This window comes from Tyto alba, unplaced genomic scaffold (genome assembly GCF_018691265.1).
Source record: "Tyto alba isolate M040663 unplaced genomic scaffold, T.alba_DEE_v4.0 Super-Scaffold_46, whole genome shotgun sequence".
Classification (NCBI taxonomy): Eukaryota; Metazoa; Chordata; class Aves; order Strigiformes; family Tytonidae; genus Tyto; species Tyto alba.
The window spans coordinates 4,035,728-4,061,934 of NW_024881322.1; the positions used below are offsets into that span (position 1 = coordinate 4,035,728).

The window sequence follows — 26,207 nt, forward strand, 5'->3', positions numbered from 1 at the left end:
TTGGAGATGGATGGGAATATTTCTGTGAGCATCTACTGGTTTTGAATCAAATCTGGTATTGTTTTTTTTTTTCATAATGTATTCCAGTTAGTTTTGCATTTGTTTTCAGCCAAAAAAAAAATCAATAATTAGGCATATCTTGTTAAATGTTATGAATGATGGATGGTTTTTCCGTTATAAAACAGCTCTTCTGAGAAAGAAAGATGTAAAAGGAAAAACCTTTGAAGTAGAAAAAATACCAGAGTTGTAGCCAAAAATAGGTATGTCAGTATTGTGCATCAGATTAACTTCATAGGTTAAGTGAGATGCTGGTACAGTATAAATTAATTTTGCCATGAAGTGTTGGAGGAACTATTTCCTATAAATCAGTTAAATAATTTTTAGGTGGAGAAAAAATGTCTGTTTAATCTTTGTATAACAATGTCTAGTATATGCCAAGTGCTTCTGCTGTTTACTAATCAGTAATTTTGTTGGTACTTTAGAAAATCACAGGCTGGAATCTTCGTATCAGAATCATTTAATTCTGAAAGTCTTAGTGGTAAGTATGTAGTATAAGCAGCTTTTAAGATCATTTAAAAAGAGGACTTGTCATGTGCTTTATTAGTGCTTTTCTAGGATTACCTACTGACCTACAGTTTTATTCAAGGCCAAATACCAGCACAAATATCATAGTAAACAGGATTTCTGTTCTGGTTGCAGTAACTGCTAGACTGTTTTAAATGCCTCTCTTTAGAGTGGAGAGTTGGGTTTTTATTTGTATTCATTGGCTTTTTCATTAGAATTATGTATATGTATGTTTTTCTGTTCATTGATGTGGCCCTGTCTTCAACTGGGAACTATTAATTTAACTTTTTGCAAGGTTTTATGGTAAATGGCATTTTAAAAAGTTAATGTATTAACTTCCACCTTACTAACATTCAGACAACTAGTCTGAGGAGGCTGAATATAGATGTCCATCAATCTGCTCCTGTGCAGTTTATAGTGTATATACTGATCCGTTTCCTTTGTGGCTTTGAACAAGTAGCTTTTGTGGTTTATGTACAGGTTCGGTTGCTCTTTTAGTTGTATATCCAGTTACAACACTGATTCAAAAGAAATATACTGTAAATCTTGAATCCCCATATAAGATGTTCAGTAAAAGCAGTTGTAAAGATTGGCTGCCTTTGAGACTTAATCTCCTTGTTTCCTTTTTGGAAAGATTGCTTAAGTCTCTTCCTTTTTTTTCCTCAGCATGGTTTTGTTTGGTTGTTTTTTTAATTTGCTTGTTATCCTTCTGTTACTGGTAACCTCCAGAGCTAAAACTCTTGCATGTATCACTTATAGCTTGGTCTCTGGCTTTTTCAAAAAATAGCACCATCTCTTTTTCCCCATAGGAAATTTACATGAAATAATTTAAAAAATTATGAAATGTCAAATGTAAGTCCACACCAATTTTCGCTTCCACCCTGTGAGTGCCTGTCTGTACTTCCAGTGTTATCTATGTTGTCCATGAGCTCCAAAAAAGGAGCTCCAGCACTGATAGCAAGTAGGAAACTTCAGAGTTTGATTATGATTTTTCAGGTACAATACTGATTATGTCTCATTTTATAAGTAGGGAATATTTCTCTTGGTCATAAAACCACTTGAAGTGATTAAACATAAATTGCAACTAACATATGTCGAGGAACAGTTGTACATGTTGAGGGATATGTCATCCAACACATTTAGATAAAGTATTTCTTTGAAAAACATACAGTTTTCCTAAATTAAGATCAATATGTGCCTTTTATTGCATTACATATGGGACAAGTGCCAAAAGATGAAAGTTAAGTAGAAGGTGACATGTTTTTAATGTCCACATTTCATAACTGAATTGTAGTTGTCTTTGTATACAGTACTTTAGGAAAGCATTAAGCTTGTCAAATGAAAATCTGAATGAGACCAATATTGAAAATTAGGTTTTTCTGACCTAAGTTTTAAAAATGGTAAAGAGAATTTTAATGAACAGTTTACATCTGCATGGAAGCTATTTAGTCAAGGTAACTATTAAGTTAGGTTATATTCTGCATTTGAACTTCTGAGTACTAATAACAAATATTTTTATTTACAGTTCAACTTCTTAAATTGTTTTGCATCTCTTTTCTACATTGCCTTTGTGCTGTTTGATATGAAGCTTTTAAGGCAGGTGAGTTCCAAGAACATCTTAAGAATGTTGATGAATCTAGGAAAATAAAGGATTGTTTGAAACAGGAATTCAGTTTTTAATTGTTTTTCTAAAATATTAAGTTGACAGTGAATATATTCCATATATATTTTCTTAAAAATCCAGCTTTCATATTTCAATTCCTCTAGCACAGTTGCAGAATCATAAGAGAGTGGAACAATTCTTTCCCTCTGTATAAATGGGGAACTGTTTTTAGACAAATAGATTATTCCCTCACACAGATGAGGCTGGAAATTTTTCATTTCCTCCTCCTCCCCCTTTATGTTAGAAAATGGTTTTGTCTGTAATATTCTTAATGAAAGACTCATGGGAAAAGGAGTAGAATTAAGTTTTATGACTACAACGAAGAGCTAAGAATAAATAAAAGCAAAAATAATCTGTAGTTGGTATTTTAAATCAGCTTTCTGTTGTTAATGTCTTTTGCACTCAAATGCATGAAAATCAGGTATAAGGAAAATATTTTTGTTCTAAATACAAGAACAAAATGACAAGAACTACAACTCAAGATCTCAGTTCCTCTAAAGAGGTCTCTCGCCAAACATTTGACGTATCTGTACCAGACATGACATTCGTGACATTTGCTATACTTTAAGGTAAAAAGCAAGAAGAAAAAAAAATAGAAAAAACGCATAGATAGATAGAAATAGAAATTCACTGTTTAGCTCTGTGATTGGAGTTGGCATAAGTGTGTGTCTTTACCCTTTATTGGACTTTGTGTACTGTTTTCAAGATACATCCAGATCCACAAAACACTTAGACATCTAAGTCCTGTTTTGTCCTTTTCAGCACATAGGAAAGAATGGGAACTATAGCACCTATACTTTCCATATGCTATTGCTCGTTTTGTTAGATTGGGCTTCTTTTGTCATAGTATAACACCTTACAGTGTTATTAGAATGCACAGAATTGGAAGTGATCCTTGGTTTATCACAGTTCTATTAATTTTTTCTTTTTTCTTTTTTTTTTTAAAACTCAAGAGCTTGGCCACTTTGCTCATAACTTCGCAGATCCTTAATCAATTTGCAGAATCCTTGCTTCCTTACTGGCTCCAAAAGAGACATAAGAAGAGGATGAAGAAACGCATGTGTTCTCTGAAAACAGATACGGACCTGACATTAGTTGAACAAATCAACTTGGAGAAAGAAATGGGCACCTATTTTGTACGTTTTACTACTGTAAAAGAGTTAAAAGTTTCCTGGGCTGTAGCTGACAGGTTGACATCAGCCAGTGCAACCTAAAGTATTTCCACCTAGCCTGTCTGCTTGTTTCCAGCTTCATCATTTTTGCTGTTAGCGTTTTTTATACAGTTGTATGGTACAGTGGATCAAGAAACAGATACAGTGCAGGATCCCAGTTACACCAGAACGAAGGGGTAGGAATGAACAGCTGAATCTGGAGCTACCTAACCCTGTATCACTGGAAGAAGTATTTGTGTAACATGCCCTTAATCTCCAAGGGTAGGCTGCAGGCTACCAGGATGAGTAGCCAGGCATAGGGAAGGGGGAGGCTGTTTCTGTTTTAGTTTGTTTTTTGCAGTGATGCTACTTTAAACTGTTAAACTGTAGTCTGAGAGTGCGCTTATATCTGGCTGGGGCTAGACATGGAGAGGGTGGAAGAGACCAACTCTTCAAACCAGTTCTACTGCTGGAAGCTCTTGCTTCTTGAAAGTACAGTTTTGGCATTTGCTGTCTTCCTAGTTCTGTTCCTGACAGCCTCCTACCCGGTACAATTTTTAATTATATTTAACAGACTTTGCGCAATTCATTACTTGCAGTTCTGAAGGGATTGACAAAGTAGACATCAGTGTGTATGTTCTGGCCTTACAGACTGCCAGATAACTTGCTTGATCAGGTGCTGCAAGCACAGTCGCAAGAGTCTTAATATTGTATGACTTAGAATTCTTATTCTGTAAACGTGTATGTAGATAGTCTGCTTTTTATGTAAAAGGTAGAGAATAGCAGTTAGAAATTTGATATTAATACTGTATCATATTTGTCTCTTCCTGCATAAAGTGCCATGAAATAGGAAGAGGAAAAAGAACTACTACCTTTGCGATTGAAAAGCTGCACAAATGTGTTCCTTTAGGAACAATACATGTGTTCCTTTAGGAAGGTTGGTATTTCCCACATTTTATGTTGAGGGAGATAGATTTAGACAGCATTTTTATCTTCCAATGGAGAGCACATTAGAAATTCCCAAGTTAGTGTCTGAACTGGTAGATCAGCACAGTCTAGCACTGTGCCTGCAAATAGACCAGCACAGATCCAAAAGTTGTGTATTGGCATCAGGTGTTGATATGCCTGGACAAACAAGCTCTGCCTCCTAGACCTGAGCTGACTTCTGAGCCTCAGCTGGCACATGCAAAGCCAGCGTGGTGTCTCTGAGTCACATTGCCAGTGCTTCTTGCACGGAGCTGGATCAAATGTAACTGCACCTGTTGTACTGTTTTGCCCTGAATAATTTTCCACGGGGACCCAGCAGGTCAATTGTAGAGTTATAATTTGCCTTGGAGGTGTCCACTGCTAGCCCAGTTTCAATTCAAGGTACTGTGTACTCAAGGCCTTAATTTTATGTTCAATCTAGAGGTTTTAATTATGTTGTGCTTGTGAATACACAGTATTAGACCACTGATTTGTTTGCAGGCAGTGAGCTGTTAGCAGGCAAGAGTATTTCTAAAATTAAAACTGTCACAAGGGGGAAGCATTTGACTATGTTTAGTAACTGAAGAGTTTAGCAGGAGTCTTGACAGAATTCTGCATTTCAGACTTTTCTCTTTTGTTTTCCTTCCTTCAATTAGTCTTTAATTATCTTGTTTGTTTGTCCTTTTTCTCTCTCACTTTTCAAATCTCCAGCCCTTAACCTAGTTTAAGATGTTAAAAAAATCCTGCGATATATTTTTTTTTTAATTTCTGCTTCTCTCCTCTACTTCATTTTCTCCCTGAATTTCTTTGTTGTTTCTATTTTCTTGATGCCATAGTTCATGTGCTGCTCTTGTGGCTGACAATGGCACACTTTAAAGTTTCTTTAACGTATATCAGACTCCAGTTTTGCTGTACAAAGTGTCATAAATTGGGTAGGAGAAAAATAAATAGTCCATTTCTTTTCATGCTCTGATGTTCTAAAAGTCAGTAGGTACTAGGCAAGGAAATGAGAAGAAAGGTGTGAGGCAGCAGTGGAGATACTGTGCAGCTACCAGAAGGAGAAGCACAAAGGGAAGCATTGTTCCCCACCTGCAATAGTTGTCTGAGAAAGTGATAACAGGGACAAATAAATACGTAACTACTACTCCAGTGAGTGATCCCACACGAATGTCCCTAAGGAAGACCATACTAAAATTCAGAGTTTGTACAAAATGTTTCTGCAGAAAAATCTCAGTGGTTTTAAAAGTTAGGTGGCTCCTCATGGTCTGGCCTGTAAATCAGTTTGTCAGACGCAGCTATACTGTGCAATGTGAAAATGAGCTCAGGTAAAAAATGCAGCTAATGACCACCCCATGTTGATTTCTGAGCTTGCAGGCTTCTACTGCCTCCCTCTGCTAGAAAAAAAAGCACTGGGTGCTGGAGAGGGCAGTCAGTTTAACAGCTATAATCAGCAAAAAAGATTAGAGAACCATGTAGATGATGCATGGAGCCAAACCCAATTTTATGTGGTTCCTGTAATAATCTCAGTTACTGTCAAGTCTTTATTATTTAATTTTGGAGAGAGAGGACAATATGTGGGTCTGGGTGAATACCAGATAGCTAGACCCCAGTTAACTTGGTGGTGGTATTTCACCGTCCTTTGTTCGCTTAACACGTTTTCTTTAAAAACGTTTGGTTTAGTTCTTCGCTTTCATAAACAGTTGCTGCAGTCGTAGAACACTATTATTAATACTACAAAACAAATCTGCAAATGTGTATGGTAACTGCTGGTTTAAGTATTCACATGTAGGTTAAGTACCCACGTTCTTGGTTTAAATATCAGGTTACAGATGTTTTGTGGATTTGCCAAAATAGGGCTCTTTCTTTGCACTGATTGTTCCTTTCAGATGTCATTGCTGCATTCTGTCATTCCAGCCTTCAAGTGGGCCACTAACTCTGAGTTACCTGTTTTGAAATAAACAAGCAGAAATACCAGAAGAGAGTTGCCTACCTACTAGCCTACCTTTCTGGTTAGGTCTTTCACAAACAGTCTGAAATACTAGGACTTTTCTCGTCACAGTGCTCTTAGGAGAATGTTCTGCCAGTTTAAATGCATGGTGCTTCTTACCTGTCCCCCACTGTTCCTTCTGTAACTGTTTCACAGAAATAGTCAGGAACTTGAATGGGAAGAATGTGTTTATACAATTACTGCATGTAATAAGGGTAAGTGGTGTGGCTGTTGCTGAAAATGTAGTAGCCAAGAGGAAGAACCTGGCCTCCCCTTATTAAGAAGGTTTGAGTAATTCAATAATTCCAAATTGACTAAGTGGGGGGTTTGTTGTGGTTGTTTTCTGTCAGCAGTCATTCCCAAACAATAGATTTGGGATGAAGAAGCGTGTTTACAACTATAATGTTATTTCTGTGTTTCTTCATATATTTTTTTATGTATGTTAAAATTGTTCTTCTTTTTGCTCTGCTTTTCAGGGCACTTTTGATGATTACCTGGAGTTGTTCTTGCAGTTTGGCTATGTGAGTCTTTTCTCTTGTGTTTATCCACTGGCAGCTGTCTTTGCAGTGTTAAACAACATCACAGAGATATATTCTGATGCCTTAAAGATGTGTAGAGTTTACAAGCGTCCATTTGCAGAACCCACCGCAAATATTGGTGTTTGGCAGGTAATTTTTGTGTCTTTCTATTAATTTGTTTTGAAAGAGGTTTCAACCAATATATTTAAGACATGTGTTTGACCCGTCAGCCACTTTAAAGTTTAGTAGGTACTTTGTTCTCTTTGATGCCTTAGGGATAGTACCTATCCAACTGTATTTGCAAGTGATTTTTTTGGTAGGGCTTTTGACCACATGTCTTCCAGTTGCCTTTGAAAAGAAAACAAATCCTTCCTTTAGTCATTGTGTATGTATGCGTTGTACTCCTGTTGTAACTGCAACAAAGCCAAGCTGCCAGATACTGCCCGGTACTCTTTGCAGCCAACATATTTTAGAAACTGTAACATCTGATGCAATCTCAGAAGCGTGGAACTCAGCAAGGGTTTCACAAAAATTGAAGAATGGTAGGTAAGTACTTGGATTCCTAAGCTATGCTTGGCTGTGTGCCTGTGTGATTACTGGTACTCAGGCTGACTCATTTTGAAATACCCTGGATCTTTGAGCAGGAGCTGGACTTTTCTGCACAGCCTGGACATTATAGTCTGTCTAAACAATTTCATGCTACTTGTACTGGGTTAAGGATTTTCTGTCCTCAGTTGTTTGCCCATGCAATTGTGCAAGCACCAGCTAGTTTGGAGCCTGCTGAGTATGCTGCATCAGTGAGCTGATTCTGACTAAAAATAACCCTGTAAAACTTCTCCAAAACCAGAGGTTTTTCTGGAAGGAAAGGCTCTTAAGTTGCATCCAGAGACTTCAGCATTCTGTAATAGCAGTGGCCTGATAAGGAGTGTGAAGTAGATTGGAGGAAATTTCTAGCGGATGATCCATATTCTAGTTTTATTTAACAACTTTTTTTACTGATACATAATGGAGACAAAGGGCACAATAAACCGGTGGCTTGCTTGATTTGGAGGGATTGTAAACGTTGGTACCTAATGAAACAAATGGGAGATGAGAAATTAAATCAGCAAACCTCAAATGAAACGTACTGTGAAAACATGCAAACCAAATATTCTGAGGAATGTTCATTAGACACATTCATAGGTATTAATGAAGTGGACTCACTGGAGAAGTCTTTTAATATTAAGTCATTAAAATGTGGAAACTATAATCTGATTATTTTTAACATACGATGCATTTTATCAGTCCAGATCTATGCTGCCAACATCTTGATGGCATAGCTGCATTGACTGGTGGTGTGATCACCAGATAAATGAGTCTGTAGTCATAAGTCCCAAGTGTAGCTGCAGCTATATTAATAGCATTTGGGTTTGCTAGAATAGTTTATTTCTATCTAGGGAGTAGGCTGAAAAACTGTAACAGTAGTGGTACAGACAGGTTGTTTTTTTTATAGTGTACATTTTTAACTAATAGTAGAAATGAATTTGTGTTGTAAATGAAAAATAATTACTTAAAAATTTAGTTACCTGTTTCATGAGGGAAGTTAGAGCATTGCCTGAAAGATTTCTGTTAAAGGAATACTGGAATTACTTTATCAGGTGAGCTGAGTCACCAGCTTATTGTCAAGGAGAAAGTTACTTCTGCTAATTCATTGTGACAATTGCTACAATTCAATGTCAGTCTTTCTCATTCCAGAGAGGACCTTGGAATAAGTAGCCATTAAACTACAAAACTAATTGTCACGCTATAGTAATATTTTCAGACATTTTGTGGGAGCTCTGTAGGCAAGAGCTTCTTAGACTTGTGGAATTGCATGTGTTTAAATGTAAATTTTTCTTTCAACAAATTTCAGCTTGTGTAACTGGTTGTGATTTTAAAAAAGGCATTCTGAACCATCCTTATGTTTTCTTATTACTTAACATTCAGACAAAACCTCCAAAACCAGTGTGTTCAGACTATTAGTTCTAGGATTTTTGCATTTTTTTTTTCCTTTATCCTGCAAGAAATTTATGTTCAGGAGTACAATGTAGATGACAGCATACTCTCTAGCATATTCAGTTTATGAGTCATGAAGATACCAGGTATAAGGCTGCTTTCTTGTCCACTTTTTTCCTTTGGGGTTGTTCCAAATTTTTCAGGAGGTGATCTGGCATTACCTACATCTATAATGTTAGTGGTCTCTAAATAATTTTTCAAGGTCTTTACAGTACTGTGCAACTGTGGAAATACATTCATTAACTTCTTCGCAGCAAACACAAATACATGCACATAGAGAAATCAAATCAGATGAACAGTTCAGGGTTGCCAGGTGGTCTTAGTGGCATTGCAAACCTTGTGGTCTTGTCCTTGCCTGTTCTTAAAGCTGATGAAGCCTGGACTGCTTGCCAAACAAGTCTTACGTTGTAGAATTCAAAAGATGAAGGAAAATAAAAATTTAAAATAATGGGTCTTATGAGGATTTAATGAAGAGAGAGGTATGGCCCAGAGCAATTTAGGTACTGGTAAATTAGAGATAATGGTCATAATTATAAATCTGTTTGTTTTATTTCAGCTGGCTTTTGAAACTATGAGTGTAATATCAGTTGTTACTAATTGCATATTGATTGGAATGTCTCCACAAGTGAACGCCCTTTTCCCAGACTCAAAAATGGACCTTATACTGACTGTGGCATTGGTAGAGGTAAGTCTACCTTCAAACAGTGCACGTGTTTTTAGTAACAAATAATGTGAACAGTGGAAATGATACCAGGAAGTAGACTTCCCCTCCCCCCCTTATATTAAAAGGAAATTAAGATTTCTCTATCAAAGAAGTGTTTCAAAGTCTTGCTTTTTGATTCCTTTATTTTCTGTGTTTTCATGTACTGTGAATGTTGTTGCCACACTTTTCCATACATTCCCAATACCATGTATTTGTTGCTTCATGTATTTCAAGAATTTAATAGTGCTGTTTCAAGAAGCAAAATAACCACATTTTTGTGAACTGGTTATTTCTCTGCTTGGTTTGTGACCCCAGCATATCTTATAAAGGCCTCCTACATAATCCTTATGGATGTTTCCTGTAAGGCTTATCTGAAACAAGTGTGTATGATGACTACAAATACTAATGATTCTAACAGCATTTGGGTTTCATCTTAATTCTACGTAGTAAACACTTGAGTGTCATTCCTTTTCAGACAAGGAGGGATGACTATGGGTGTTTTATATAATAACGGAGATTGTAGGACTTTGCCCTTATGTGTCTTTCTTTTGGAGCTTTCTTGTATTTCATTGCCTTGACTTTCATCATTATGCTATTTTAGCTTTTAGGAACTGGATTAGTTTTCTTGTGGCAAAAAGTTGGAGTTGTCTATGTGTAGTTGTTGAACTGCATCGCCTTAGAGATGTGAAGCAGGAGCACATACTTGTCTGTTGTTGTTTTTACAGGTGTTAAGTGTTATGCAATGAATTATGAGCTTGCTTTGAGTTTTGTTTTCCAAGCCTTAAGGTTTGCAGAGATAACTCTAAGTATGAATCATGTTAACTGGTTTACTGAAGTTCGAGCCTGGTATACTTTTCTGTTATGCATGTGTGAACATTCGCAATAACCTCAGTGAGGTATTTTAATGTAAAACTAATTTGGCAATTTAAATGTGATGCTTTAGGCTATTACTAAACAACATATCCAGAGAGATCATATAATGAAAACTGTATGACTGAATGTAAGCAGTATGGATTTATGGCAGCTTAAAGAGATGGGGCTATTTTTGCCTTTGCTTCCTGGGTATTTATTCATATCTTACATGTTTTAATGTAAAACTGGCTACGTCTCTAGGCAGACCTTTGTTTCTTGGTAGGCCATAGGAGAATGCCAGTATTTTTCTCTCTAAATTTAAATTCTGCTTATATGTAGTCCTTTAGATGACAGGAATCGCAGTATGGTAATTAGGTAGCTATTGAAATCCCTTTTTAACAGTGTATCTCAAATTATCTATAAATGCTCTGGAAAGGCAGATTAAGAAAAAAAAGGGAAGAAAGTTTGAAGAGAAAAGGTAAATTACTACTGGGGGGAGGAAAGGCAGAAATACTGTCTTATACAGAGAAGCAACTTTGGCGAATACCACTGATCTGTAATTAACTGTGTTGTGTGAAGGGACTGATGGAAACTAATGCTAGATGAGCCAAAAGAGAGGAAAGGCAACCACTTGGTTAAAGAAAAGTCAAATTTTCTCTTATCGTTGTTCTTAGTTAAAAAAAACAAACAAACAAAAAAAAACAAACAAAAAAACCCACCCCAAACAACAACAAAAAAACCCCAAAACAAACAAAAACCCCAAACTAAAACCAAAGTGACTCATAATGTACTTGTCAGAAAAGGTTTATTTAAAAAATAGTTTTGATCACTGTTGGAGAATGGCTCAGAGACAAGGGTCCTGAGCCCACCGAGCAATTGTACGATCAGAGCCTGTTCTAGGGGCTCACTAGGGTTTGCCTGCAGCTGCTGATACAGGAGGAATGTCAAGGACGCTTCAGCCCTGTGTGCCGTGGTGTGTCGAAAACAGGTTGAGAGGAATTGGGAATAGTGGTCTGAGAAACCCAGTGTTATGGTAACGGTGGTCTGAGAAACACTGTGTTACGGTACTGTCGTGTATTGAAAACAAGTCAATAGGAATCAGAAATAGTAGCATGAGAAACTTAGTGTTATGAGAAGCTTGTGCTGCAAGCTAACTGCAAGTAGGTGGACCGTGCGAACATGACCTTTAGAGCTTAAGCCAATCAGCTAGTTACTAGTAGGCATAATAATTAGCGTTGTCTGTATAAATATATGTACCCTGGATCAATAAAGTTGGATTGATGCTCTATCTTCCACACTGAACCCGTCTCAGCGTGTCGTTCGTCCGCGGCTCCACAGATCACAATTACTCAGTATGCTTGATACTTTTAAGTATGCTGGTCTGAATAGTTTTTTTGGCTGTTTTTGTTATTACAAACTATTGTCTGAGAAAACACAAAGACACAAAACCAACATGTGAGTCTTACAGTACTTTTCTGCAGCATCACAAGGCATGTGATTTTTGGGATGTGTTTGGTTATAAACAATTCCAAAAGTGTTCAATGTGAAATTTAAAATTTTTGCAGTCTTCTGAGGGACAGTCTTTCAGTACATTTTAACAATATTTAACAACTTCATTGGTGTGGGTTTGGTGTTTGGTTTTGGGTTTTTTTGTGTATGTGTTTGAGGGTTTTTTGGTGTGGTTTTTTTTGTTTTGTTTTTTTTTTTTTTTTTTCGTTTGCTTGGGTTTTTTTAGAGTTAGAGAAAAGCTCAGGTCTTACAATCTTGCAAGAAGTTTTGTGACATAAGTTATGAAGTTTCTGGAATCCAAAAGAGTTTTCTGAGGTGAAACACATTTTATATATAGATTTTTATTTAGAAACCTATATGAAAATGAACACAACAAACATGACTTTCACTTATGTTGAAGACAATTTCTATTATGTTGACAGTTAAACATGTTCTCAGTTACAGAATTTTTTTTTTTTTTTAATCAGTAGTTATTTCTGGTTAGAACACTGATTATGAAAGGTAGAAAGAAGGGAGGATTACTAGATGTTGTGGAACTATGAACAGCAGCAGTGTGGATTTATGGCAGCTTAAAAAGATGGGGCTATTTTTGCCTTTGCTTCCTGGATGTTTATTCCTATCTTTATTTGTTACACTAGCACTTTCTTTTATCTGGTGCGTGGTGAATCAGATTAGGGAACTGATCGGGGAGAAGCTGTCTGACCCAGTTCACTAGTGAAAGGGAGCAGGGCAGAAGCAACTGTGTGTGGACGACCACAGTAATGCTGTATGTCTGTGCTGGATTAAATCTGTGGGACTTTTGTACCACCTAGTCTTTATTGAGTAAGTATTACTTCATCTGCAGGAAGGATCCCAAAACTATGAGAAGAGCACAAATCTCCTGTATTGGCAGTATTCTCATGCACCTTTACTATATTTTTTAATGATTAAACTGTGCGTTTCAGTAGTAAAGAAAAATTCAGTAACAGAATATATCACGTTAAACCTCTAGGATAAACCTGGTGCATCTGAAGTACATCGGTGTCAAGGTAGGAAAAAGTCCTGTCGGATATGTCAGGGTGTTGATAGAAAAGCATTTTAGATCACCTAGTAGAAATCCAGAAACATATGATACAGATGAGTTATTTTACTTTCTGGTGTTTGGTGCAGGTGAAGATGAGAATTTTATGGTGTGTTTATGCTATTTTGACAGCAGCTTGACTGGCAGAATGAAAATGTTAAGAAACACAAGAAATTTCTTTTAGTAGGCTATGTATGCATTCACATGTTCAGTTGATGGGGTAACCTACTTAAATCTTAGCTGTCAATAAATATTTTCATCCGGTTGAAGTAAGTGAGACTCTGGTTTAATATTTCCATATGTGTTCGATGCAATGCAAAACAGAAAAAGCACTGTTCTTACCAAAGCCAGGTGTAGGTATTAGCATTGTCCTGATTTTTTTTTTTTTTTCCCAATAAATGTTAGTGCTTTCTATCACTAATACTCTTCAGATGGCAACATTTTGCATGGCAACATTTGACATCACTTAGTGCAGATGTAGTGAAGAGTTGTGTGCAATATTCTTGTAAGCATTCTGTACCCAGCCCCTACAGATTTATGCAAAACAATTGTTTTTTTTCCATTAACAACACTAACTCTAGTGCTGTCTACATTTTTGGTGTGGGAATATGTCTTGTATCAGCAAAGTAAATGATGATTAAATAGAATAAAATATTAAGCATTTCATAGTAAATAATGGTAAGCATTAAAATAAGAACATTTAATAATAAATTTAAGGTATTAAAACAGTGATTTTTTTTTTTTTTTGAACAGTTGACCTATTTTCATCAATCCAACATCTGCTTCCATGGCAACATGATTTGAACCAGGAGCAGAATCATGAAACATCCCTCTTTTACTTATGGATGGATGCTAACTGAGTGCAGCAAGTAGTTTTCAAACAAAAAGAAGTAGGTGCATGTCCTTAAAGCAGGAAACAATAAGCCTTTATTAACAGAATTTTAAAATAGTTATGTCCCATAGTGTGTGTAGTTCTTCAGGCTTTACCATGGACACATACTTCTGGTATGAACAACAGCTGCAAAGTAGGACATTCCAAGCAAGTGTCTGTGCTCATGAGAAACTGTTCCCAATGACCTCTGACTTTTTACACGGATTTAAAAAAAAAAAAAAGGAAATTACTCTGAAGAAGCTTGGTGAACACGGGGTGGGGGGGTGTTAAAACAAGGTGTAATCTTATTTTTGCAGTGCTTTCTCATTTTTCTTTGAAAATTGTTGACAAAGAGTTTTAGAGTTCTGTTCCTGATGACTATCTCTTTAATGTAGACTCTTAAAAATTCAACGAATGCTAATTAAATCAGTTTCAGGACTACTTTGAAAGTTGAGTCCAAGAAATCAGTTGTATATACAACTGTTAGTAGTGATTTTTGCATTTTTTTTTTTTTAAACAGTACATCCATAGGGGCGTTTTGAAGCAATAGTTGTAGTTTAACATGAAAGTATCCAAATCTCCAAAAGTAAGTTGTGTATCCAGCACTCAAGCGTGGTGAGCTAATGGAGAGCTTTTAAGCAGAGGTGCACTTAGCCTGGATGTTTTACATCACATCAGGGCATTTGGATTAGCTGGTGTTCTGGTTTAACCCCAACGTGCAACTAAGCACCACGCAGCCACTTGCTCACTCACTCCTCTTTCCATCACCATTCCACCACCCCACGGGTGGGATGGGGAGGAGAAACAGAAAGGGGGGAAGAAAAAAAAAGTAAAACATAGATTGCGATAAGAACAGTTGAATAATTAACTAAAATAAAATAATAATAATAATGAATAATAATGGTAATGATAAGGAAGATAAAAGTGAAATTATAGCCAGGAAAGATAAGTGATCTACAAGGCAGTTGCTCACCACCCACTGACCAATGCTTAGCCAGTTCCTGAGCAGCGATCTGCTCCTCCCAGCCAACTCCCCCCAGTTTATATACTGGGCATGACATCATATGGTATGGAATATTCTTTTGGCCAGTCTGGGTCAGCTTTCCTGGCTGTGTCCCCTCCCAACTTCTTGTGCCCCTCCAGTCTTTCTGCTGACATGGCATGAGGAGCTGAAAAATCCTCCATGTAGTATAAACACTTCTTAGCAACAACTGAAAATGTCAGTGTGTTATCAAGATTATTCTCAGATTAAATCCAAACCACAACACTATACCAGCTACTAGGAAGAAAATTAACTCTATTCCAGCTGAAAGCAGGACAGCTTGGAAACACTGAGTAATAATGGAGGGGCCTCTTGATAGCTGTGGTATAAAATCTGACCTTAAAGTCTACAAATATGATTTTGGGAAGAATGTAATCATCTCTGGTGTAGACAAAAAGTAGGACCTTAGTGTAAGGACAGGACTAGCATATTTGTAGTAAACATAGTTTATTAAGCAACTGGGCTGTGTGGATTTGATTTCACGGAGAACTCATAAGGTTTTGAAATAGATCTTAATGAGCTTCATAAAAAAAAAAAAAATAGAAGTTGGTTCTGCAAGAGGTATAGAGTGGAATAAGGGAAATAAACCTTTCTTAAGCTTTTTTTTTTTTTTTTTCCCTGGGTGAGGAGGCACTGACAGTCCATTTATCAAAGGCTGGAGAGTAGGAATCATAGCTTGTTAATAAAACTGAAAAGTTAGGGGTGCTATGTTGAAACGTGTTAGCTGATCCAAAATCAAAGTGGTTGAGAGTTGCCTGGTACATCTGCATTTCTCTAGAGTTCCATTCTAAGTGTATTTCTTCATCAAGGGCCTCCTGGTGGAATGCTGAACACTCTTAATGTAATGGCCACAGCGCTCAGTCAGCTCAGCAGTAAATTTGACAGTTGTTTCTGAAATGATGTGCTGAAGGAACTGGGAAACGCTACCACAGACAAGCAGTTTGGATTCTAGTAGATGAGAAGGTGTATTTATCATCTGGTTCAAGGCATCATCATGCTTTACTTTCTTGATAAAGTAAATGTTATTTCTAGATAAATTTGGAAATTAGTAAGCATTGCATCCTAAGTGCAGTTGAAGATCTTTTGAATCCAATTCCTGAGCAAGAGCAATTTTAGGTGGCTTGTTATGTCAAAATTAAAGTCTTTTCCCTTTACTTCCTGTAAAAATATCCTTAAATGTTGTACAACAGATTTCAGTGCTATCTGTTTTTTCCTGATAAAGCTGTTTTGGATTGTTTTGTTGTGGTTTTTTTTTGTTTGTTTGTTTGTTTGTTTTCCATTTTTATTTTTTAAGAATCGGCACGGTTCTGCACAGTATAGTGTTCTGCATGTGTGGAGCAAACAGCTTTATTAGTGTAGAATTCAGAAGTTTGTGATTTAGCAGATATGCAGAGTTCACTTACATAGTAAAGAAACTGGAAAAAATGCAGAAAAATAGGCTGCATCAGCATACACACATGTAAATCCATTGACCCTAACAGAGTTATAGCAGTGCAAAGCTGAAGCAAAACAACTGTGCACAAAGTGATTTTTTGCTAAGTTACCTCACAGGTACTAATTTAAAATGCAGTAGCTGCAGAGTTTCAGATACAGAATCAGGGAGTAGTCTAGGTTGGAGGGGACCTCTGGAGATTATTTGGTCTAACCTTCTGCTGAAAGCAGGACCCTAGATTAGGTTGTCCTTGTCAAACTAATCTAACACCTGAATACTTTCAGTGAGGGAAAGTCCACCACTGCTCTGGGCAACCTATTCCATCGTCTAATTGTTCTCATGGCAAAAAACTGTGTTTTTTTTTCTTATGGCAAGAAAAAATTTCCCTGAAGCAACTTGTGACTCACGACCTCTTGTCCTTTTTCTGTGAATGCTTGCGAAGAGGGCACCTCCATCTTCTCTAAAACTACCCGTTAGGCGTTGGAAGACACTGATTAGATCCTACCCACCCTCCTGAGCTTTCTTCTGAGAGGAACAAACCCAGTTCCTTCAACCTTTCTTCATGTGTCAGCTTCACCCTGTAGTCTTGGTGGCCCTCCAGCAGGCCCTCTCCAGGTTTTCAGTCTTTGTTTTCCAAACTGCCAGTGCCACTTCTAAAGAAACAAGGAGTGCTTTTCCTGTGGGCTTATCCCCTTACATCTTTCTGCTAGTGGCAGTGTGTATTCTTTCTTTGTCCTCAATCTATTTGCTCTTTAATCAGAGAAAATAATTTCTGGGAGCAGTTGTACAACTGTAAGTTGCTTACGGCTGAAATTTTTTTCGCAGCAGTCTCCAGGTATCTGTCTTTCCATTCTTTTCTGTGGCAGTGTTTTTTTCCATACTGATATGCCTACTTACATGCCTGCATATATACTTCATGAGGGTGTTTTGTTTATAACCTGAGTAGTTTGTCAGTTTTCAGGTATAAATGTAAGGACTAGTATTTACTGGTAAATATTTGATGTGTGGTTTAAATTTTTGTCTAATAATTAAATGTCTGGGAAAAAAAATAATTGATTATTTAGCTATAATGAATAAATGTTAATTAGGAAGTTATACTTAAGTCTCTTTCTGAAATGTTTCATAAGGTACAAAATTACAGATTTTCCGGTTCCTTTCTGAGAAAATACTTAGCAAGCTTATTCATCAGGTATTTTATTTTAGTGAAACAGGTATCGTAACCGATACCTTATCTTGCTTGCACTTGTAATGAAAACAGGAAAATACAGAAAGGTAAATGGAAAAATGCACTTTATGTAGATTGTGTAATTATTTGCTTCATCGAAGTATACATACATAAAATAATTCTGCAGCATTACTAATTCTGAATGTTAAAAAAGATTAATCCAAGCTACTGGTGATTTAAATTAACATAGAGTTTCTGTTCAAGTATACCTCTACCTCAGCTGTGAACATATATGTAATATTTATACATATACATAAGAAATCATATCTAAAAGTCCTCCTTTAAAAATCCATTGTCTATGTTTTCATTTTCAATATCATACAAAATAATAACTTGAGTTTTATAGTCTATGCTAAATAGCTAAACCACTGCAATTTGGTTTATTCCTAAATTTGCAATTTTGAGCCATAAAAATAGTTTGCTATTTCAATTTCAAGCTAAAACCCTGGCAAAAATTACCAGATGATGCTGAATGTTGTTGGTATAACACTTAGTAGAAGTTTCTCAAGATTACTGTAGTATAAAGACTTAACAAAGTTTACCTATTCTTTAGTTTACTGTTTGACAATTTTAGAATAAAAATGAACTCAAATTTCTGTGCATTTTATACACATTCTACTTTGCAAAAGATTCTTGAAATTGTAAGTTTAGCTTGAACATAAAATTATGAAATATTTTGTATAAATTATTCTTCTGAGTAACAGAGGAACAGATTGTTGTCAGGGTTTTTTCCTCTACCTCAGTGAGAATTTTAATCTTTCAGGTGGGAGGAGGATCTATGGATTTGATTGTATAAAATTTTATAAATGCTTGCTGCTGAACTGGACTCTGGGGACCATATCAGTGAGGTCAGGAAAAAAAAAAAAAAAGACAGTTTTGCTGGTTGTACATTGATATGGATTATGTTTATTGACAAAATCAGAATATATCATGGTTCTTTTGAGATATTCTGAGTTAGTGGAGAATTTTGGTCACTTTGAATAGTAAAGTTTAATGGCAAAAGCTTGTCAGAATGAAAACAAATATTAAAAAAATTCAAAGATCTAAGTAAGTTTGTAGTTGCTGGTCGTATTTTGTAGCTTTCTGCTAGTATAGAAATGAAAATACATATTAATATCTGTCTATTCTTGAGTAGTCCAGTGTCTTTTTGAAAGTCTCAGAATTTAAAACAGTATTTGTATGTTTTCCTCCTTGTGAATCATGTTAATTTGTTTCTCCTTATTGTCTGTTCTGTTCTCAAACCTTTCCTTTTTCCGATTCTCAATCTGCCATGTTGGAAGGTGAAAAATAATCACAGAGATGAATGAATTGTGCTGTTCAAACCATATACAAACACTGAAATGTGTTAAATATGTGAGTATGTGAGGTAATGTGTAGGACAGCAAGAAACCACTGTATTGGTTCGGGTTTTTTAACCCAGATATCTGAAATGGGTTGATATATTTTACAGCTGTGTTTATCCCAACTGGAGCACTGTATTTTGACAGTAACTTTTGGTCCTCACTTGTGACACCTCAATTGTGGTGACACAATTCAGAATGAGATTTTTATGTTTGAATCAATACACGTCTTGGTTGTAAAGGTCAGATTTGGTGCATTAAATACAGCTTTACTTTTTAAAACATAATTTTTTTGATACAGTTGAAATAGGAGTATGTGCATAGGAATGGCTGGGCTAGGTCAGATCATGGGTCTGTCTAGGCTAGAATCCTTCCTGCAGCAGAGGCCAAGGGAAGAGTATTTTAGTGTAGCCAGCTATGTAGTCATGCTTCCTCCAAATTAATTCCCAGCATATGGTGATTTGCGGTATAAACCTTTTTAATGACCAGTTTCATTATTCAAAATGAGCTGTCCAGAGCTGCACATGAGAGTGTGTAGTGCTTTTATACAATGGCATATCCACTTTTTCAGAAGAACTTTTATTATCTTATAGTGAGGAAATAGTTAAGCAACTAATGTTAATATACTCTTAGCTTAATAAGGAATCATTGTGTGTATTGGTTCTAACGTGGATTTTTCTAGCTTTTCTCTTCTTTTTTCAGTTGTCTTTTCTGTGTAAGAAGGACTTTTAATTCTAAACTGGATACTGCCAGTGTGGGTGTGACATTATAGTGGAGGTTATGAAGTTGGTGGCACAGGAAGCCATCTCCCTGGGAAAGAAAACCTGGGAGATGTCGTAGTAGAAATGGTGATAGCAAAAGGGGAATACTCTGTTCTTGCCATCAGCCAGGTGCTGGTAGGAACGGGGAGTGACAAAGGTGGCAGGTGCTAATTAGCTGAAAGGCCCCAACTTTCAAGAAGGATTATGGCAAATCTTTAGCTCATGCTGGGGTCCCTTCAGTAAGAGGCAGAAATGGGTGTATCTTCTGGGATCGTGCCATTCCTCATGAATTCAACATTATCTGGTAGATGCTACTGTATTTTTAAACCATGTATATACTAGCGAGGTTGGGTGGGGAAGATACCTTAGGAATTCTTCCTGGGAGAGGGCCTGTTCCTTAACTATGCTAAGAAGTGCCTCAGAAGTGTCAACCTGGAAAAACAGCAGGAGGAGACTATGAATATTTTTTTTTTTTTTTTTTTTCTGTTCCTTCCGGAGTTGTGCAAGGCTGCCAAAATGACAAGACTTCAGAAGGGAGGATGAATGGAGAACAGATCTTTGGAGACAATTACAAGACATTTTAAGGAACTTTATAAGAATCAGACTTTCAGATCTCTTTAAAACCCACTTAGCTTAATATTTTCTTTGATGTATAAATACGATATTTCTAGCTCAAGCCTGATCGGTATGTACAGCTTCCTTGCTGGCAGTTGGAAGTTGAACGGCCAGACAAAAGCCAAGTTAATACCTATTAATATTAATTGTTTACCTTCTACTTCATTAAGATTAGTAAGTGTTTAATGACAAGATAGAGTATGAACATTCAAAGCCTCCTGGCTTCACAACCGTTCCAGGGTTGTCTTAGCATTTCATAGAACTGAATTCTTTTGGTTTGTAAATAGCGTATTAGTTTATTCAGTTAAATTATTTAAATAGTTTTCTGCAAAAGTGGTATCTGTAGCTGCCAGCACAAGCCAGAATAATAGCATTTCCTAGAGAGTAGGTATAGGATTCAGATACTATGTTTACATGTGTTTCAATGCCTGTTGCAGTTTGCAGTGGTGTTTCTTTGTATTCTTACTAGAAGCCTTCCTCCTCGGGGGCTGTGATGTTCTTCCTGTCCCCAAAGTTTTAGATAACTTCTTTGACTAAGGTGGTATGTTTTGGTTGATTTGTTTGTTTTTTAAACTCTGTGTAGCATTGGAGGATAAATCCAATTTGACATTTGTATCTTTGGATGTTTGAGAGTGAAAATGAGTAGCTCCGAGCAGGTAAGGGAATCCAAAGGTAGAAAATGTGAGGTTTGCAGCTACAGTTGAGAAAGAGATGGAGAACAAGAGATAAGTAAAACTGTCTCCAAGTAGCAGGAGAAAGCCAGTCATATGTTTGGAGCCTCTGTGTTGTTGGTTAGATATAAGCACCTCTTTTTCAGAAAGAGTCTTAATGATGTAATATTGTTGCCTGCATGATTTCCAGTTATAAAATTGCAGAATAATTTGCTTTTACTAGAATTTGTTTGCCATAACCTCTGACACTCTGGAGTGTTAAACCTTCTGGATTGACTTTTGTATTCATGTTGTTGACTTCATTGCACACCTACTCAGTATTGTAAATATAATTAGTAGTCATTTATTGAAAACTTGCATCAGGATTTCTACAGACTCTGATTAACAATGAGCTAAATTTGCTGCTATATTTTTTCCCCTCCTGACCCTCCTTAGAAAAAGTTTGAAAATATCATTTGCTTTTTAAAACCTGGGTTTATAAAAAAGCCTCTTCCTTTTATTTTTTGTTTGCTTGCTTTGTTTTGTTTTTTATGTGTGGAGAGCCACCTGGCACACTTAAGTGAAAACTGATTTTGGAATTCAAATTGTGCAAGAAAATGCCATACTGGACTGAAAGGCTGTAGTATAATACTTTTTAAAAATAAACTCTGTGAAAATGTTTTATTAAACGCAGCCTGAAGATGGTCATGAGTCATGCTGTAAAGTAAATGTCAAAAGATGTGGAGCTTAATTACTTCATTTCTGCACTGAATTTTTATCTTGTACTGGAAGGAAGTGTCAATCCAGAATTTTACTTTTCTGCTTCAGAAGAAATTAGTGGAATGATATGTAATTTTCAAAGGGATTTTTCATTAACTGTAGCAGTGTGCAAGCTGCCTGCTGTGCTGCTGCTTTCTGTTCTGATACCTTGAACAGTCCTTTTGAAGTCATGGGAGATTTCTAATGCATGCCTATAATCGGCTAAACCTCTACACTGAGTAATACAAAGAAGATGCAGTTAGAAGCTGCTGAGAATTCATAAGCCAAAATATGTTTGATCAAGGTTAATTTTAGTCAGAGAATTTGTCGTAAGATAAAAAGTGTGGATCTGCGCGAGAGTGTGTGTGTGTGTGCGCGCGGTATAGACATTACAGATAAACCAGCATCAAATATAAGGGTATCTTTTATTAAACTTGAAATACAGAATTTTTGATACTTGAGTTTATCTGCATCTCAGTGCATTTTTTTCAAAGCTCATAACCATTGCAAATTCTGCATGAAACTTGTTTTAAAATCTGGCGAAAGTGGAATAAACAGTTTATTAAAGGAAATGTTTACATTTTTACTGTTAGAGCTTAGCAAATAAAGTTATTGAGTTCAAGTATTTCCTTGTTCTTCTAGCTTCTAAAAGGCTTATTTTTTAAAAAAAAGTGGCTATACTAGAAGTTGTTTGTAACAGATAAATGAATAATGCATCTTGAAGAATAGTATGTTGCAACAAATTGATTGCATTTGGTAGTCCTGCTTTATCTCCTGTGTAAATACAGGAACTGCAGGAGCAAGCAGGAAGAATATAATGAATACTAGTGTGACGTCTTTCCAGTGGTTTTCATGCCAGTTTAATTCTGGAGAAAGTGTATTACATTTTTTAAAAAAGCATCAAATGTGTACAGAGGGAGGATCTGATGGTTAACTCCTTCCTTTACATGTGAGTAAGGATCCGCAGCCCAGACTGCAGAATGTTCCTGTAAGTGCTTCTGTTCCTGTTTCACTCCTGGTAATTACAGGAGACCAAAATTCCTTCTAAATTCTGACTGCAAACTGTGCTTTAAGAGTCAGAAGCACAGCTGGTAGTGAGAACACGACGTGGCCGTATTCCTCCCCAGGGAGACAGCAGGTTGAAGAGAGATACTGGTACCATTATGTTGATAGGATCATGAATCGGTCTTCCCTAAACTTGGATGGTTCCTGTCATGACCAAATAAAACTAACTTTGGGTATGTCAGAAGGAATGAGTGGATCTGCCTCTTCAGGACTTGTAGTTTGGATTATTTTGGTACATATCTTGAAAGCCATGTATAGCACAAAACCTGACTGCTGATTCCTAGGTAGTATTGAGGCTGCAGTTCTTTGACAGCTGCATGGTGTTTGTGTGATTGGAATTGCAAGTTCTGAGTTTGCTGAGTATAGGTAGAGCCTTCTACCATTTTGTTTTTCTGGTTTTATTAATCTTTAAAGTTGCTCAGGCTTTCCAGGCAACCTCAGGTGCTGTGATGGTTACACTAAGATCTTAACTACTCAGAGAAGCTAACAATAAGTTACCGAAGAAGAAATGTTAGGGGTGCACCTCCTCATATGGATGCTCTGTTATAGTATTATAATAATTTTATTCTGGTATAAAACTTCAAAATGAGGGGTTCCAAATTTGTCAAGTTTTTAGTCTTTTTTCCGTATCTTCTCCCCTGACTTCCTAACTGTTTCTGCAGGTAGAGTGAATAACAGTAATGGCACCTTGCACTTCCCTTCTGCCTGCCCTCCCCTCCCACCCACCCCCCACCACCCCCCCCCCCCCCCAGATTAAACTTTGAGATCTTTACTTATGGAGTTTAAATACAGAATAGTTTGTACAGCAGTGGATCAAAAGCTGTACATTGGAAAATGTCTTCTGAAGCTGAAGTGCAAGAATACGTCCAGCTGTATGATATATTTCTCAAATTTTAGCTAGGGATGCTACATGCAAGAATTGCCTTTCTAATAGAAGCACTGAACAAAAATAAGGAGGGAATCCAGCTTCCTTTGGAATGTCACATTGTATTAATAATTGTGGCTGCATCTTTCTTTGCTCAGCTTCCCTCTGAAGATGTCTGAGCTGCAGAGATACAGTGAGTGATAGGAGCATAATCTTAGAGGCCATAAAAAGAGACAGATGCTTCTTTTGATCCCACAAAGTAATTGTGGCTAATATGTAAAAAGTTTTATTGTGGCTGCTTTTTAAAGTTTGGGAGAAGACTTACAACTTCGCTGACTCTGTTTCAAACAAAAAAATCCTCCTGTCTTGTCATACTCTGTTAGTGCATTGTCTAGAGATACTGCCTTGATCCAGTCATACTGATGCATTTCTGCTGGTGCAAACATGTTCTTATGCATGTGTATACATTGTATAACACATAGTGATAGCTTAGATTTTTTTTCTGGCAAAAAGTCAAGACTTAAATTCCTGTTAGGTTCTTTGTGCATACTACCATCTATAGCTATAAACTGTCCCTTTGTCATATGTCGTATGTACCTTTATAATGTGCTTTATATTACAGAATTATAGCTACATCTGGAAAATCACTGTTGAAACTGGAGACCCTGACAGGGCTACCTAGCGCTTGGGTGTCTACCTCAGGCAAAGCTTGACTTTATCAGGATGGGACTCCAGTGTGCATTGTTCTCTCTCTGCTCCTCTCTGTCCTGGTTTTCATCAGGAGAAAACATAGGTGGCTGTTTGAAAGTGGAGGAGCTGCAGTACAACGTAACAGCTCCCCCAGCCTGGCTGATTGGGGAATGAAGATTCAAAGTGGTGTGGACCCTGCCCTTAAGTTGAACTTATCTCACTTTTCTCTCCCTGCTCTGAACCAGAATCCTGTAATTGTGACCAACCCCAGGAAATGTGAGGTTCTTGGCATAAGAGTTTTCAGCCTTCCAAAGTAACCTGTTAATGAACTTTCTGTTCTTGTAGTTAGAAAGTTTTTAACTGAAATCTCCCAAGTGCAGGTTAAGCTGACTACTAGTTGCAGTGCAGAAAAGTAAATGGTCACTCTTCTCTTCATGATGTCTTTCCCAGTGCTATGATGTTCCTACCCTCTATTTTCTAAACCACATGAACTCAGAACTTTCATCTCTTCCTCACAGGTCAATTATTTCAAAATACTTGTCTTCGTTCTTACAGGATTGCCTCTACTTTTTAAATAATGATACCTGAAACAAGGTACAGGTGCATAAGTTTTACTACTTTTGAGTATAAATAATGTTCAGGTACATCCTGTGTTGTATGTGATGCTCTTTCTAGCATGTTAAAAGGTTTTTTGGTTTTTTTCTGCAATAATCTTGTACTGAATTTTTTTTTTTTTTCTGAATTGGTGCTATATATCTTTCAAAGTGCAGTTGTTTGTTTTTACTGAATCTCATGTTGTTCATTAGGACTATTTCTGCAGTTTTTTAGGATTGCTGAGTTCTAATCCTGCTCTTCAGAGCACTTGGATTTCTCCTTGCTCGATGTCATACATGCAGTTCTTAACCAGGTTTTCCTGTTCAATCACCAAAATTGTTAATGAAACTATTGAACTAGGGTCTGATCCCCCACAGATCTTTGTAGGCTCCCATGGGATAGTCCTTCCAGCTTGACAGCTGCTAACAATTACAGTCGGAGGGTTTTTCTTTTCCAGTCAGTTGTGTGCTTCCCTAGTCGGTTACTTGATTTAGAGTGTTTTGAGAGTGACACAGCTACTATCAATCTTGTCAGAGTAGTTACATTTAATTTATTGCTGCTTCTGAACCCACATTTGAGGTTATATGCACTTCTGCAGTATTGTTTTGTTTCTGAATGATTTTACAAGGAATTTCAGAAATACACCTTGGTTTTTAGAAATCGGTTTTTAACTGTCAAATTATAACAAAATGTGCTATTCCTCTGCCACTATTTTCTGAATTATAACCAATTAGTGTTAACACAGACATCCCCATGCCTTGATATAAAGCATGTGCATGATAGGCAGAAATCACACAAAAAATGTTTACATGGGCCAAAAAGTTAACTGGTTTTTTGTGTTGATAGAAATTTGCTGGCACTTACATTTCCAAAGAAGTCCTCATGTTAAATTCTACCCGATCAGCTGCAGTTTTTTCCCGGTGAGAAAAGATAGAGGTGTGTTCCTTGAGCTGATGGTGTGCCATGGTTTTCTATGCTTGCATCTACTCAGAACAGAAAGGAAGTCTGAGGTGTTCTTAGGTAAGCAGCGTGACCTCTCCCAGCATAGTCTCCTGCTTTATAACAGCATGTCAGATTACAAATGCACCAAGGTGCTGTCGGTGAGCTCTTGAGTTATTAAAAATACAGTGAATGCTCTGATCTGACTAAACACCAGATAATTCTGTTTCAATAGAACTGCTGAATATGTGGAAATATGTACCAATTTGGAATGACTGCCCCTTTGGACCATTGATCATGTAATAAAAATTTGCTCGATTGCTGTGTTAAAGAAAGAGGACAAGTATGTGGA

General features: G+C 36.8%; 1 protein-coding gene across 2 annotated transcripts in view; it reads left to right on the plus strand.

Moving 5' to 3' along the window:
- Positions 1–26,207, plus strand: part of ANO10 (anoctamin 10) — a 123,987-nt gene that overhangs the window by 12,921 nt on the left and 84,859 nt on the right. For both annotated transcript variants that reach the window (XM_032991269.2, XM_032991270.2), the window contains exons 7-11: positions 483–538; positions 2,090–2,164; positions 3,181–3,363; positions 6,808–6,999; positions 9,440–9,568. In XM_032991269.2, the coding sequence (XP_032847160.2) occupies positions 483–538; positions 2,090–2,164; positions 3,181–3,363; positions 6,808–6,999; positions 9,440–9,568 (635 nt within the window). The remainder of the gene's footprint in view (positions 1–482; positions 539–2,089; positions 2,165–3,180; positions 3,364–6,807; positions 7,000–9,439; positions 9,569–26,207) is intronic.